Below are 16,960 nucleotides of genomic sequence, written 5' to 3' on the forward strand. Positions count from 1 at the left end.
CACCTTCACCGTCACTAACTGCCATTTTTCCTAGAGGGACACTGACACGAGTATGATCGTGGGTGTATCTGCTTACCTAACTATTCTGGAGGTGCAGATGTCGCTCGTTCTCAAGGCATAAATTGAAGACCCCTTGAAAACAAAAAAGGCATGTCCAGTCTTGTTGGATTTGTAGTCACTGCCTTAGGGCTGTTGTGAACAATGGCGACGTTTCGACGAAAGTGACATTCTAACGAACAAATGTGTTTTTACACTTTAACGTTAATCTTCTTTTGTAAATATTAATTACACTCGTTAGGTGTTAGATCGACAAGAATCTGTGTTTTATGATGGCTTTGAACGCTAATGCACTATCTAGTGACATAAGCCGAAGAAATCCACAGGATGAGTACGAGCTCATTCAAAGGATAGGTAGTGGAACGTACGGAGATGTTTACAAGGTACGTACTCGTGGCCTTTTTTTTATCGTAATCGACCACATTGTCTTTACGTGCTGTTCAATTTACTTTTCCAGGCTAAAAGACTTTCCATGAATGACCTCGCTGCGATTAAGGTTATCAAGCTGGAACCAGGTGAACAGTTTTCATTTTTCGCTCTCTTTACCAACATATTATTTTCGAACAGCTTACGCTTTCACTGAAGTATATAAATATTTATAGAACGTTCATTTACCAAAAATGTTTTAGGAGATGATTTTGCAATTATACAACAAGAAATTTTAATGATGAAAGATTGCAGACATCCCAACATAATTGCATATTATGGAAGTTATTTAAGAAGGGATAAATTATGGATTTGTATGGAATATTGTGGAGGTGGTTCCTTGCAAGATATATATCACAGTATGTTTCCCTTTTTGGTTTACAGATAATACACATTATGTCCTTTTGTTGTCTGTAATTATAAAATTTGAATGGTATTTCAGTAACTGGACCACTATCAGAAATACAAATAGCATATATGTGTAGAGAGACTCTTCTAGGATTGGCTTACTTACATAGCATGGGAAAAATGCATCGTGATATTAAAGGTGCCAATATATTATTAACAGAAGCTGGTGATGTTAAATTGGCTGATTTTGGAGTATCAGCCCAAATTACTGCAACTATTAACAAAAGGAAAAGTTTTATTGGTACTCCTTACTGGATGGCACCTGAGGTATCTTAATATCTGGGATACTGTCATAGATTCAAAGTTATCCTCCTAAGGATTTATGAAAAATCCATGTACTTATATTTCAAGGTTGCAGCTGTGGAAAGAAAGGGTGGTTACAATCAACTTTGTGATATTTGGGCATGCGGAATCACGGCAATAGAATTAGCAGAATTACAACCACCTATGTTTGATTTACATCCGATGCGCGCACTTTTTCTTATGTCTAAATCCGGTTTCAAACCGCCAACATTAAAGGACCGTGATAAATGGAGTCCAACATTTCATAATTTCGTTAAAGTTGCCCTCACGAAAAATCCGAAAAAACGACCAACAGCCGAAAAATTATTGCAGGTTTTTTTCTCATTTCTTTTCGTATTTTGGTAGAAAAGTATTAAAACAACTATGAAAGTTTAAATAAAAACTTTCATTCCAGCACGCATTTTTTCAAGGAGAAATGAGCAAACGTTTAGCTTTGGAGTTGTTGCAGAAGGTATCAAATCCTAGTCATATGTTTACTGATTTAGAAGCCGACGAAGACGGAGCTGTACCTAACGTACCGCAAAGGATAGCGTCTCGTCATACTGCAAGACCTAGACCAAAAAGCCCTATACCGCAATTAGATAGTGATGGTAAAGTACAACATATAGTGAACTCTCGTTATATTGCCGGTTAAAATTGGCAAAATTGGGAACTCGTTCAACCGGCAATATAAAGAATCACAATATAGCGAGAGTTTACTTTGCTCTACATACTTCATTCTAGTTTCTAAATATTAATTTCATTTACACATTCAGATCAGATTAATATTGATGGAACATTACAAAGAGACGTAATATCACCGTCCGTGGATACAAGTCCAGCATGGGATATTATGGATATCATGAATAATGTCAAGGTAATTCTAATTTTCTAAATAATATTTCCTGTAACATCATTATATTTTACAAAGTTATTTACCGTTGTGTTCCAATTAATTCATTTAGGCTGTTCATAATTGTGATGTTCATCCAGATTGTGGTATTGGTACTGCATTTGAAGATGTACAGGAAAAGTAAGTACATCTGAAATAAATATATTTTATTTTATAATCGTATGGTGGATATTCATAATGTGGGGGTGGCTTTATAATCCTTCCACTAATATGGTGACCACTGTTCTGTTCTATCTCCTTTTTTTGTAAATAAATATATATACGTACGGTATTGAGCATGGTGGGGTTCCCCGGGTTTTGGGGTTTCTGGCCCTCGCCATATGTCTCTCCTTCAATTAAACAAAGGTGTATAGAACAAAACAGTAATTTTTTTTCTTATATCTGTTCAGCTGCATATGGCACGCCTGCTTTTGCTTAATATATTATCTTAATTAATAATAATAAAATAGAGAATGACATTTTTATAATAAGGATACTTTAAATTTAATGCTAATTTAACTTTAATATGGTTTGCATATTTTTCATGATTCTTTCTGAAAGATTTCTAATTTACATTAATTTATGAGACTTTTCATAGACATGATATAGTTTATTTTTGTATCAGTACTCTTGGCGCTAACGTTACCACAGATAGTAGACTGTCGCGTCGAAGCAAAACAGGCACAGAAATATTTCATATGAGTTTAAGGTAATACATGTAAAAGAAGTGATTTTGTGTGAAGATATTGCTCAATTTTATACTTCACTTGGAAATTTAACGTTAATATTTAAATGTTTATTAATAAAATTAAAACTAAGATGCAATTTATTATAAACAATTTCTTTAGTTTTATAAGCAAGCTTTATTTTAAGTTTTTAAACGTGTGATTTTCACTTTAGCTATGGATAAATTAACTTTGTAATTATATTTGTAGAATTTTTTATTTGCACGAACTTAATTCTTTTGAACACTTTAACAATTTTTTATTTAACTTAATTTTTTTGTTAAAGTGCTGATATGTATTTTTCTAATGATGGAATTGTGCATGATAGTTATTAGAAATATTGCACGATTAAAATGAAAGTTCAGAAAGGTCTTATATGTTCATTGCTTCTTTTACGTAAGTATCGTTATCACATTTAATTCTCACATAAAGATCTTTTTGACTTCTTTAACTTTGTTTTTCACGATTGATATCATGTTTTATAAATAATTGTTTTTCCAATATATTGCATATCTGGTAATTAACAGATAAAAAAATGATACTATACCTATGCCAGTATGTAACAGAGATAGATTTTTTGTATACCAGATGTGCTATATATTATACATTATAGATTATGTTGTATTTAAATTAAAAAACATATTTTACCTTTAAATAATACCCAACAATCGGAATTTAAATACTCCTTCTGGATATCAATGAGCAGGGTACTCTGCCCTTATGCATATTATGTCTAATCCCTATCCAAATTTCACAATTCATTTTAATCTTCATAGCTTTAATTTCTCTGATCAGTTTGTAATTTTAATAATTTCTCCCAACAGGAGTCTATTGCAGTACATTGATGAGGAGTTGTTGCTAAGGTATTGGCAGGTAACCCTTTTCCCTTGCACCTTGCACCTTTCACTTATATGTATTTCCTAATATCCTGCATAAAGCTATTTAGTTTTTATTACAGCTTCATACTAATCTATTCATGTAATTTCCCGTTCTCTTTGTCTCTTCTATTGCATTCAAAAGCATTTGAATTGTTTAAATTGCTTTGTATCATTTATTTCTCTTATTTTTCTTATGAAATAATTCTTTATGTACATGTCCTACAACACATATAATAAACATTAAAACATTCGTCGTATTTAATAGATATTCTTAGTGTTGTTCATTGCATGTGGGTTTCTTTAGAAAACAAATTAAACTGCAAGCCATATTGGTGGTGGAAGTTCATTTTTCTATTACAGATGTTACGATTTTAAACATATCATGTTTAAAGTGTTCCCTATAGGGTGATATTGATAACAAGTCAGGTACAATAAGAGCATTTACATTAATGCACTAACTACGACTAATTGTGTGTTATATAAAGAACAAAAATGTTGTATAATTGTCTTTTCCTGGAAAAATAAATTATCCACATAATAATCTCAAAGCACAAGTGAATTGCCTTGTACATAAACTTTTGTATGAGAATTTATTTGTAAAGTGGATCATCAAAGAATTTAATTGGGTCAATTACAAAAAATGAATGATTGTTTTATAGTATATGATTATAGTTTCATGTGTGCAGGGGGAATGCAATGTCAATGGTTGGTGGTCATTGTGACCAGCTATATTCCCTGCAGTAAGTAAAAGATAAAGTATAATAGTAGACTGCCTCATCTTTTGGTTGTAGATTCAGTTCAGTTATTCTTTTTTTATTTTCATTTAAAAGTAATAACTGCTTCTTATTTGAAACGATTGTTTTGATAACAAATATTCTAATGGCAATATATTTTAGTTATTAACTGTTATACAAGGTGGTATAAAATAATAAATTAACATAAAAATCTACTTTTTTACACACTACAGTGTTTAGATACTACATACATATGATATTGATGACATATGTACAATGTATGTTAAGTCAAATATTTTAAAACCAACTTGTCCTTAAAAGTAATACAGTTCTAAAAATTTTCCTCCTAAACCTCTGTTGGTAAATATCCTATATTAATGTATTCAGTCTTTTAACATTTCTTGCTTAAATGTTTTATTCTTTCAATGCAGCACTCTAACATATTGTTCTTTTTCTTTTACAAGGCTATTTTTTTTTTTATATTATTAATAATATTTTTCAATTTATTTTATAGAGATTATCTATAAGTTACTAACATTTATTTTTACTCAGTAATTGTTCTAATACCCATTCTTGTATTGTATATATTATACATTAATATTTGCTGGTATATTTCTTTTTTCCAGAGCCACACTTCCTCTTGGAGAATCATCAAATGATTGTGAAGTGCATTGTTCATACTATAACATGTCAGGTAAGAATAAATTTGTATAAGAAATATATCTATCAAATTAAATGTATAAAGAAGTTATCTGCAAAAAAAGAATCTAAATGGTTTGAGTGAATTGAAGCAGTAGTATAAAAAGTAGATTCGGTACGTAGGATCTCAAGCAAGTCCCAGGCGTCACAGCTCTGTGGACGAGTTGTATGGTTTGGTGAGCAGTACCCAGTCTTTAGCTGCTGTTAATGGACAACGTCAACGGTCTCTCTCGGACAGTTGTCCTAGAGACGAATCCCCACAATCTAATGGTAGGAGCACGATTGTTTTAAACTCCTATTATAATTACTGAATGCAAATAAAAAAGAAAATAGGATTCGTTCTAGAGTCGCGATTGAATCGATTAAAAGCAACTTTCTAGAATAGTTTCAGATTAAAGAAACGTTTTTTTAGGTCAGAACGAAGTGCCAAGCGATGGGGATAGAGAAAGTATGAGTCCAGATTTATTATCTGATACTCCACCTGTCCCTCCAAGAAGAAGGGACAGAAAACGTCACACACCGCCTAGACCTATTAGCAATGGACTGCCACCCACACCCAAAGTTCACATGGGTGCATGTTTCTCAAAAGTCAGTGTAATTTATATTCATTCTACTTGTATCGTTTTTGCAAGATTAATACTTTAGGGTAAGCAACAAAAAATGAACATGTTTATTTAGGTATTCAATGGGTGCCCGTTAAGAATACATTGCACTGCAAGCTGGATTCATCCAGACACAAGAGATCAGCACTTATTAATTGCAGCAGAAGAAGGAATTTATAACTTAAATCTAAACGAACTCCATGAAACTGCAATTGATCAATTGTATCCTAGACGTACAATATGGATGTATGTCATTAAGGATGTGCTCATGTCTTTGTCTGGTAAAATATTATTAAAGTTGCATTTGAAATTTTACGTTTCTAATGTGGGAAATATAAAAATGAGTAAACAAATTTTAGGGAAAACTCCTCAATTATATAGGCATGATCTATTAGCCATGCAAAGCAAACAAAGCCATAGGTTTTCATTGCACATGAACAAAATACCGGAGAGATTAGTACCTCGAAAATTTGCTCTTACTACTAAAGTCCCAGATACAAAGGGTTGTACTAAATGTTGCGTTGGTAGAAATCCATATAACGGGTAAGTAAATAAATTTTAGTGTAATATTACATTGAATATAATATCATGCATATTACAGATATAAGTATCTCTGCGGTGCAATGCCAACGGGAATATTTTTAATGCAGTGGTACGATCCACTCAATAAATTTATGCTTTTAAAACATTTCGATTGTATATTACCAACACCATTGAATGTATTCGAGATTATTATTACACCTGAAATGGAATATCCAATGGTGTGTGTATCTGTAAAACAACCATATCAACAAAACAAATTAAAATTGGATTTAATTAACATGAATTCGGGAGCAAGTTGGTTTCACAGTGACGAACTGGAAGATATGGATGGTTCAGGTACACTGTTATTTATAATTAGACATTAATTATACGTTTTTGAAATTTTGTAAATATGATTAATAATACTGTTACAGCTACTGTGATACCAAGAAGAGAAAATCTTCATGTTATTAATGTTACACAACTAGAAAAAAATGCAATACTAGTGTGTTATGATAGTAAGTGTATCATAGCGCAAATAAGCAAGTATTGCTTCAGACTATGATTTATTCTGAATTATATTTTACAGATGTAGTAAAAGTGGTCACATTACAAGGAAAACCTAGATCAAACAGGAAGCACATGTCGGAATTACATTTTAACTTTCAAATTGAATCTATCAGTAAGTTTATTCTCTATTATATAACGAGTATTGAAATATTGATTTTATCAGCAATTATGTGTTTGTTAGTCTGTTTACCGGATAGTGTACTGGCATTCCATAAGCATGGTATGCAAGGTAGAAATTCCAAAAATGGTGAAGTTACACAAGAAATCAGTGATCCGAGTAGAACATATAGATTACTTGGATCCGATAAGTACGTATTATTATATTAAAGAAATTTATAATTTATCCAAATATATAATTAACGTGCAAATATTATGTTCTCGAAAGGGTTGTAATGTTGGAAAGCCATTTGGTTCAGTCAGGCACACTAAACGAATCCGAGGGAGCGGACTTGTACATACTTGCTGGACACGAAGCCAGTTACTAAGTTTCATCTTCAATTGTAAAATGTGCAAATGCAATGTGTCGCAAGTGAATTGTGATTTCCATTGACTGCGTGTAAAGTAAAATATGTGGACTGTACTGAGAGGCAGTGGTTGATGTTGGTAAGAGAATAGTTAATTATCCTGTTTTAAAGTACATACGAATACGGATGTACTTTAGTACACATACAGACACAAACATATACACACATCATTCGTCACTGTTCTCCATATAGTCAATGCTGCATAGACTGGTTATTTACCGATAACTTTTTAACGAAGACAAATTTAGAATTAGTGATCTTTAAGGTCTAAGGAAAGATCACAAAAGGAGACAGATTATTAAAAAGAAGTATGATATATTTGAAATATGTAAATTTGCCCTTATGCCTGACAAAATAAAGCTTATACTTGTCGAATCTTATCTCAAGAAACGTTCAATGCTAAATTGCAAGTGTAAAATTTATATTCTCTCGGTATCTGTTGTAATGACTGTCTAGTAAATGATAGATCTAAAGCTTAATTAAAAAGTTGAAAAATTAAATTGAGAAAATTTTAAACTTATTTTAGAATACATTCTAATTCGTCTTATCATAAATAAATGATGTTTACTTGTAGATATACGAGCATTTATATTTTTAGAATGGTTTTTAGATTGTATAATAACACAAAATATCTCTACACCTTGAACATAAATTAATTACATCGTCGTAAGCTTCTTATCTTTGTACACCTCTAATAAGATATTGGCCAAAGGTAGTTTAAGTAGATTAATATATATTTGAACATTAAATAGCAACAAAGACAACGATTTAAATACAAATTAGTTACCGAATATATAAAAGCAATGATACTTATTAAATGTCAGTCCTAAATACGTATATTTTTCCTGAAAAAAGATAGAATAAAATTGAAACATACGAATTCAATGCAATATATCCTATGCTTTTGTATAAGTTTTACTTTGGTAGGCATTGGGCTTTTGCATAAAAATTATTTTACTAAGACATTGCGTTCATCAGTGTCTCTAATTTTGGACGATTGTACTATAAATATACAGTATAAATTGCAAAGTAGTTTATGATGGCAATCATAAATTATTTATTTTAAGAAGTATGTACGGGAATGCTTAACAGTTATAATTCATTCGTATATATCCAACACGATATTTTTTACTAAATATGTAAATTCTTTTAATTATAAAATCCACAAAACGTTTTAAGTTATCTAAGTAATTATCAGATTTATGAATGGTGATTGAAGTTAAAAAAAAAAGAAGTTAAGGTCAGAACAATATTCCACCCATTTATTTAGCTTATTGTAGGAATATTATGCCTATAACGGGTATATTATATGAATTTAAAGTTCAAAACTATATGTCTATATATTTGGAAAGGAATTTATTTCCGTAATTAAACTATAAATATTTATAAAATTAGTACTTTCAGAAAAGTAACGAAATTAAATGCATTTTGTGTGATTGGTTTTTAAGACTGGGAGAAATATTTCTCATTTGCGAAAGACTTTCTTAATACATGAACAATGTATTCAGGAGGAAGAGTGCTGGATAAGATAGAATTAAAAAAAAAAAATGTTTTATGCAAAAATTACACCAAGTATTTGCTTTTTAACAATTGAGATTTCTTTTGTTTCATTATCATAATTAGTATTACGTGATATTTATAGCAACATAATATAGCTTACATCTTTTCTTAATGAACTATTTAATTACATGATTAAAAAGAACATTTTCCAATTAAATCTTTCATTTGTATTAAAAGTGATATATTATATAATTTAATAATACTCATTTCACATTTTGTTCACAGTATTGTACGTTAAAGTAAGTAAAAAAAATGATGAACTTATATGCAGTTTTTGCAATAAAAAAGAAAAAATTATATCAAGTAGCATAAAATAAAAGACAAATTAATTAATCGTTAGTTTAGAAGTAAGTCTAAAACTAAGTTCCATTTTTGTCTGAAGTAAGACATTTGGAATTTCAAGTGATTAATAAAATTCAAATCGGAAAAATAAAAATATTTCTTTTAGAACAATGAAGAATTCTATTTTAGCGTTAGCATCAATTAAATTAGAAATATCTAAATTTAATGTAATTTGACTAGAAGTACTAATAAAGCATTGCTTGATAGTATTCATAAGCTTTTTAAAATCTATAAGAATACTATATAAACATGAGAAAGCTCAAAATGCAGTTATTATGTTCAATTACATTAATTAAATAAATTAAATATTTATTTGCTAAGGTTCTTTAGGATTATTAGATTTTAAAATTAAGTAGTGTTCTAGCACTTTTCCATCCATTGTCAATACATTGATATCTTACAAGTTAAAGTGATTGCTTTATCATGGCAGGGATGAAATGTAAGTTGAACTAGGAAGGATTGACAAAGTAAAATTATCTTGGAAATGTTAAAATATTTTGGTATTTTATATGAAAATTTGCTGTGTAAATAGAAAGTAGACTATTAAAGAAAGTATTATGCTATTAAAGGTTTACTATAATAACGGTATATTATAGTAAATAGTATTTGACTGCTTATTGCTTATGATAATATTACTGCATTATGGTGAACAATTATGTTATATAAAATGATGTGTTTATAGTGAAAACATAAGTGGTATAATATACACTTCTGTATGTGTTCAATACTAATTTTTTTACATTCCAATATTTGAATTGAATAGAAAAGTTTATAACTATTTAATTGCGTTTCTTTTTTTTTTTTCTTAATTTTTGAAGATGTGTAAGGTAAATACATTACACAGCATTGAAATATTAATATTTTTTTAAGCTTCTCAGACATATATTTATACCACTTATGTGCATAATTTAATATTTAATGATACTATGAAATTCAACAAAATTGTTTAGCAAAAGAATATTTTACGCTGACAATGTCTTATAGAATTGAAATGATTGTGTTCAGATATGTCCAAGATAGTTCACTTTACCATTTTAAATATCACTCTTGTCTTATGTATTATCTTTCAGTATCATTTTTAAACATTTCCACTTGCACACAAGTTACACAAAATGATAATTGATTACACGAAATCTATTAATTTACAAGCATGTATTCGTTATACACATATTAAATATAGTCATACATTTGAACATTAAATTAATAGGAATTTTCAAAGTATCTGCAATGTTAGTAAATTTTAAAAAATAATATATTGTATAGAAACAGACTCGGGTTTAAAGACAAGAGAGATGTTTTTTTCAGGGAATATGATTAATTAGATTCGTGTTGCAACACATTTACATCCATTTGTGTCAGCAATTTAGTATGCTATTACAATCAATGCCTGAGCAATCAAATACAAAGTATTTAATCAAAGACAGCTTATTTGAGAATTCGTCTCGTAAAAGAAGTATATAAAGCAATGTCTTCCCTGTATTTGCTATTAAGCATATACCAATAGGAGATGTTAAATGCTTGTCATGTCAGCATTTAAAAATGAATGAATTATTGTTTAGTAATTAGTATTTGAATTTTCTTTGTTGCATTAAACTACAGATATTTATAGTTTTTCTAGTTTGTTTATATTCCTTTATTCTCAAGCATTTCAAAAGTAAATGATTTTCATTAAACAAATTGATAATCAGTATCTTCCTGAATTTTAAATGAAGTTAAAAAAACTTGTTTTATAAATTTGGAAAATAAACAAAAAAAAAATGTATAATGGTGTGATATAGATTATTAGAGCCAGTGAAAGATGAAAATTCTATATAACATGCTTTTCAAGCTGTTTAAATGAACGCATGTATAGAAATATAACTACATTGGTAATGTAGCCAGGAAGAAAATTTATTTAGCTAAATATAAATAACTTACTGATTTTTTTATCTTTGTTTAATTTCATATATAAAACATTTAATTAGCTATTATATTGCTGCATAAAGCATTCATACGGTAGAGTTGAATACTTATTTCACTGATATTATAAATAATTACAGTGCAACGTTACCTGGCAAATTTTTGTATTATTGCAATGACAATAATTTCATTCATGGTATCAAATGTACATCGTAAAAATAATTAAATGTATATTGGCTAAATCCAAAGGAAGAATACTTACAAATAACAGCAGCTGAAAAAAAGATATTAAAAGACAAAAAAAAACACATAGTAATTATACATATACTGTATGGCAGACCAATTATTAGAAGACATAAATTTTAGTAGACACAGAAACTCAGAAACATTTTACATGCAGATTTTACATATCCATATTCTAATTATGACCACAAAATTTTAAATATACCTCTGAGAGTGTTTTGTTGAATGTAGTGCATAGCTGAAAATACTTAATTTTTATCAAATCTTCATGTATATGTATAGTGTGTGAATTGAACCATCAGTATATGAGCATTAAAAACTCCATAAAAAAGTTTATATTTATATACAATTAGCACTTTCAATGCAAAAGAGCAATATTTTTAATGTCTCACACAATAATAATATATTATTATTAATGATAGTAAACACAAATTAGTACAATAATTTCATATTCTTTTATGTTATAAACTTTGTATGTTATATTTTAAAAGCAACAGTTTTTTATTTAATTCACACACGTACACAAAATGTAGATTCTCATAGTGGTAGGACAACTAGTACAGCGATAAAATGTACCTGTCCATATTGACCAGATCAGTGGCTTTGCCTCTAACTTATGAATGGAGATAGAAAATTTGTCTAACAAAACTGTAGGACTATGTTCATGAAATTATAAAAAAAAAAATTTTGTTCATTGTTGTATTTTATTAAAGGTCAGTATGAGTAATTTAAGTAGAAAAGAGAAAGAAGAGAATGATGTTCTTATTAAAATAAAATTCAATAATGAACAAATTTGTTTCTTGTAAGTTTACGAATAAATTCCTGTTAAATTCTTAAGTTATTATTTGTTTCTAATTGATCCTGAAAGCGACTAACTTGTTTTACTTTTTGTTGCAGAAAGAATTTTTGTTTTCTTTACATAACATTAATCAATGAAACGGGTAATATTATGCCTTTTATGAAAAACAGGGTCGTTTTCAGGATTTAAGGATACTACAGACTTTCACAGGTGCTGTTTCATTATTGTTAAGTTAAAATAATTGTAACCGATTCGACGTTTTTATTCAGCTATGTATTATGTTTTTTTACGAAAGTATGCGTAAGAGAAGAATATTTTAAGAGATAAGATCATATTGTAAAAAAAATGATGAAACGATTTAGAGAGAATGAGACAAAGAGATACGAAATAAAAGAGAGATATATATATAAGTATAAATACATATATATATATTATATATTTAATAAAGTTTGAGGGAGAAAAGCAAGTGTAAGTTCAAAGAAGATTAGCGTGAATAACGATTTCGTTATTTTGCGCGGTTACAACGGAGAAACTATAAAGATTGTCAATATGTTAATAGTGCGTTATTAACCAAAGCTTTAGCCACGAATAGAAACGACGATTTAACGGAATTATTCTTGCAAGTGGAATCACCGAAAAAGCATACCGTTGTCGTATAAATGAATTACAGGTTTAAGGAGTTTCTCAATGAGATGTTGTACAAGAAAACAAGATAACGGTATCGTTACAAGTTTTCCATTTCTTTGAGACAGTGTTTTTCAAACGTTCCTTTTAATATAGAAATCTTAAGCATTTTAATTTCATATAATAATTCATGAAGTGGTTGTTATATTTTCATTTTGTTACTATGTTAGGAAGATCATTTTTTTGTACAACATCTGCTGCAGAAACTCAGTAAACAAGATATGAACCTTAATTTATTCTCTATATTTAATATTCATAATCGAAACTAATGATTGATCAGAAGACTTCTTCTGATTAGAGGGCAGACTCTAATTCAAGATAATACTACAATTAAGTGTATCATATAGTTACTACGGTTGTATATAATGTGTATAATGAATAATCTTTTTTTTTTTTTAGTTCTCCGAGCTTTTCTCATCTTTTAGTCATTTTTGTTTCATTTTATATATATACATACAGTATTGCGTAGCTAACTTATGATGGACATTGTATATCATTTACTCTTGTATCTGTAAACACGACTAGCTGAAAATCTCTTGTAAATAGACATTTCTCTTAATAAAAAACCTACCTGAAGTAATATTTGGATCTACCTTTGGATATAAACCCCCGGATGTTACTTTTGAATCCTTTCTATACATTTCATATGTATTAATATGGTGCAAGAGGTACAATTAATAATTTGTTTGTAACATTTTTATCGAATGAAAGAAATTACAAAAAATGAGAACGAGTATTGACAATAATTGAATTGATTTATTGCAAAAAAACTAAATTCTTATGTTTAGTGTAATTGCAAATAAATCATACACTCATTTAGTATCATGAGGTGATTATTGTCTACGTAACATTAAATATATCGCGTTCTTGTTTAATATAATTAAACAAAAATAGTTAACTCGTTAGGTTCTAAAAATAAATAAAAAATAAAAGTCGGCCTTTCTGATCTACACAAACGAACCTGTTTAGCGTTAAAAAATAATTGCTCGAATCCTAACGAGTTAATGAAAGTACATCGACGCTTAGAATATTCAGTCGACATGCCTAATCATTTGCAATAGCTTGACTAACTATGTTAAAATATGAAAATTTTCTTGGTAAAACTCTGCAACAATACAGGGTGATTGTAACTTTTAGATTAACAATTTAACATATATTTTATTCAAATACTTAAGCTCGCAAATTTTCTTTTTTTATGAATAAATATAAAAAGACTCTTAATTACCCTGTATTGTTAATATGAAATTTATATATGACACGGATTAAATATGGACATACCTTAATTGAAAGTATCGCTTGTAGTGTCTCTCTATTTACCGCTAGTTTACATGATATGTCAAAACGCTTGGCAGTATTTGTTTCAATCTTGTACCATATGTATGTGTTTCAACACTAGAACATCGTATCTGGGCAATAGTTTACACAAGGCACAACTAGTATAAAGAGAAACTTATTGAAAATCTCGTGCAAAGATTAATGTTAGCAATAAAATGAAAAAGAAAAAAACAAAAAAATGGCATACCTGAAAATGAATGAAATATAAAAATTGTAATCTACTTTCATGGAAAGTCCCTCATTATGTACATATCATGTTTTCCAGTGCAGCATCTGAATTTACTTAGTATGTATCCTGCTCATTCTTTAACAATTCCCTTGTACTAATAAAAAATATAATCTCAAAGATTTTGCTTTGGAGATCAATCGAAGATAAAACTTTGGACAACTGGACAACGACTACTTGACCTCTTTGAACATGCTTTCTTATAGTTTTAGACAAACATGGAATTCACGCGTTTCAAGTCCCAGTTATAAAATTTGTACAGTTTCATTGGTATGAATTACGTTTCAACGTGACCCTGGAATTGACCCACTATCTTTCTTACCCAGCCTGCTTGACTCTGTCCTGCCGACACATCGTCTTTTTCTTCACTATTATTCTGCGCACAACTATTCTGTAAAATGCTTTTAGAACACTGATACGTTATTGGATCTTCGGGGATCAAAGGGGATCTCACTGGAGATTTACAGTCTGATTCTTGTTGTCCCTTTAAGAACACTGACTTCACTTTCAAATAATCGGGCTTTTGAGCAACGCTTGGTTTGGGTTTCATCGTCGAAGCATTATAAGAATTCAACATCGTGGTTGACTCTGTTCTCCTTTTAGCAGGGATTGGTGGAGCTACTTTGCTCTTGAACGGTGCACATTCCTCTGAGGGTTGACCGGAAAGAGGCCTGGCTACCAGAACCTCCTCGATGTCGCTAAATATTGCACTATCCCGGAACGTGTCGTCCACGTCAGCGTCCACGTAGTTTTCAATCGTTTCGAATGATTTCTCGTAAAAGCTGTCCGTTTCGCTTTCTCTGTTCTCCACGCTCTCTTCGTCCTCCTTCTTTTCCTGATTAGCTTCAGAGGAATTATTCGCGAGTTGGCCAAGACGTTTACTCTCCGAGAACAATATGGAAGGGTCTGCGTAATCAGACTGAGCGATACGAGCACCTAAACCCGAGCTTCCCTGCTTGTAATACAGCGAAGGGATCCTTAAATCCGAAGATCCCCTCGCTGTACATCCTACAAGCTCTTCCACATCCGACGAAGATTCCCTTGAATGTTTTAATTTACTCTTCTTCTTCAACTTACCTGTACTTAAAGAGCGAAAGTACTTAGTCCTTTCTAATTCCTCGTTGCATTCCAAGGTTTCTGTGCTCATTGTGTTCCTTAAACCCTGAAGACGGTTCCCAGCTTTCGAGAGGACGTTTTTAAAAATGGTGCTTCCATTAGCGTTTGGCCTGTAGATCTTGTGGTCCGGATGGATGTTGGTGGTCGTTGACGTCACGTGAACCTCAGAGTAAGCATCCGTCAATGTATCATCCAAGGAACAGAAGAAGGTGGAAGTAGAAGTTGATACCGACGTGGGAAATTTGGCGATTCTTCCTTCTGGTTGACAGGCTGAAGCGTATCTCTCCATATCTTCCAAATTAATCTCTGCCGGTTTATCTGAGGCTATCGTGAAAGGTCTTTCGCTCATTGGCTTACCATCTCTCTGCAAGAACCGTGATTTCATTACGTTCTGATTGGAATTGGGATGAATTTGAAAACTGCGAGGAAGGGAGCCACACTTCTGAGGAGATGTAGGTAGTCCTTCGCATAGTTTGGTCAGCCAGACTGCTGGTCGGGTCGGACTATCGTTCCCATCTAAACCTTTCTCTTCTTGCAAACCCTCCCAAACGTGTTGCAAGTTGTCGTAGTTTCCAAAACCTTTGTTGGATTGTGTAACTGCTTGGCTGGTATCTTCGTTCGTGTTGTCACTATTTATAGTCACTTCTTTATCATTTTCTGTTACCTGAATTTCAGTTTCGTTTGGAACAGTCGGGTGATTCACAGGTTCTTCGCTCCTGGACGTTGAATTCTCCCTTATCCTAAGCGCAGTTTGGATGATCTTACTTTCAGTCACGATACTTTGCCTTTTAAACGCATCGAACAACGCTTTCTTCTCTTGCACATGGTTCATCTTGTTTTTTGAATTACTTTCAACTGATTTATTATTCTCAGTCTTGTTTAAATTATCGTAAAGTAATTGCAAGGTGGGCTGGTGATCTCGCGTAGAGGATAAGGAATTCAAAGTGTTGTTTGTTTTAACAAACCTTTCACGATGGCCTGCGCGGATACGCGATATCCTGTTGTTAACTGAATTATCGGTGATGTAATTCGTGTTCTCCGAGTCGCTGTCATCGGACGTATCAGCAGAGATACGTTTATTGAAACGTTGCTGCTGCCTGACATTGAGTATACTGTTCGTTCGCTGCTTCTCGAGGAGCTTTTGAAATTCTTGGTTCTGCATGAGGATATGTCCAACTATTTCCTCGACCGTCTGCGCTTGAGTCTGTTGTTCGTTGTTCTCTTTGGTTTCTGGCGGCGGAGAATTTGCGTGCTTATCGTTTTCAATGATCGCACACTCGGTTTCGACCGTAGCTGACCCCGTGTCACACGTATCTTCTTTTTGCTCCTCGTCAGACTGATTGAGACACACGTAAGATTGGAAACCTGGTTCCGATTTTCTTCTCCAACCGGTAAAGCGATCCTAAGCAGAAGATAATCAAAATGTAAAGTAACTAC

At 31.1% G+C, this 16,960-nt stretch overlaps 2 protein-coding genes across 18 annotated transcripts in view; one reads left to right on the forward strand and one right to left on the reverse strand.

Moving 5' to 3' along the window:
* LOC114877640 overlaps positions 1-16,960 on the reverse strand; it is a 45,912-nt gene that overhangs the window by 388 nt on the left and 28,564 nt on the right. For 3 of the 8 annotated variants that reach the window (XM_029190481.2, XM_029190482.2, XM_029190483.2), the window contains exon 12: positions 13,486-16,925. In XM_029190481.2, coding sequence (XP_029046314.2) covers positions 14,685-16,925 — 2,241 coding nt within the window. In that variant the 3' untranslated portion in view covers positions 13,486-14,684. The other 5 variants (XR_003789610.2, XR_003789611.2, XR_003789609.2 and 2 more) reach the window with 5 other exon arrangements.
* LOC114877641 (mitogen-activated protein kinase kinase kinase kinase 5) lies at positions 98-13,428 on the forward strand. Of its 10 annotated transcripts, XM_029190484.2 has the most exons (21): positions 98-440; positions 515-572; positions 687-842; positions 926-1,158; positions 1,243-1,506; positions 1,589-1,784; positions 1,950-2,050; positions 2,139-2,206; positions 2,691-2,774; positions 3,615-3,653; positions 4,355-4,408; positions 5,029-5,096; positions 5,225-5,371; positions 5,514-5,689; positions 5,780-5,984; positions 6,063-6,246; positions 6,305-6,582; positions 6,660-6,743; positions 6,815-6,907; positions 6,977-7,103; positions 7,181-13,428. In XM_029190484.2, exons 1-21 carry the CDS (start codon positions 327-329, stop codon positions 7,278-7,280), a joined length of 2,829 nt encoding a protein of 942 aa, XP_029046317.1. In that variant the 5' UTR covers positions 98-326; the 3' UTR covers positions 7,281-13,428. The 10 variants fall into 10 exon arrangements, with proteins under 10 accessions (XP_029046317.1, XP_029046322.1, XP_046142848.1 ...); XM_029190489.2 differs by lacking the exon at positions 5,225-5,371; XM_029190485.2 differs by lacking the exon at positions 4,355-4,408 and having other exon boundaries at positions 99-440.

The sequence above is a fragment of the Osmia bicornis genome, chromosome 8 (genome assembly GCF_907164935.1).
Source record: "Osmia bicornis bicornis chromosome 8, iOsmBic2.1, whole genome shotgun sequence".
Lineage (NCBI taxonomy): Eukaryota > Metazoa > Arthropoda > Insecta > Hymenoptera > Megachilidae > Osmia > Osmia bicornis.

What these genes read in the sequence shown, in the direction of transcription:
- LOC114877641 (XM_029190484.2), top strand. Translation starts at nt 327, where the DNA reads ATGATGGCTTTGAACGCTAATGCACTATCTAGTGACATAAGCCGAAGA. An exon ending in GATGAGGAGTTGTTGCTAAG is followed by an intron (nt 3,654 to 4,354) that starts GTATTGGCAGGT and finishes TCATGTGTGCAG; the next exon opens with GGGGAATGCAATGTCAATGG. An exon ending in TGTGCTCATGTCTTTGTCTG is followed by an intron (nt 5,985 to 6,062) that starts GTAAAATATTAT and finishes AACAAATTTTAG; the next exon opens with GGAAAACTCCTCAATTATAT.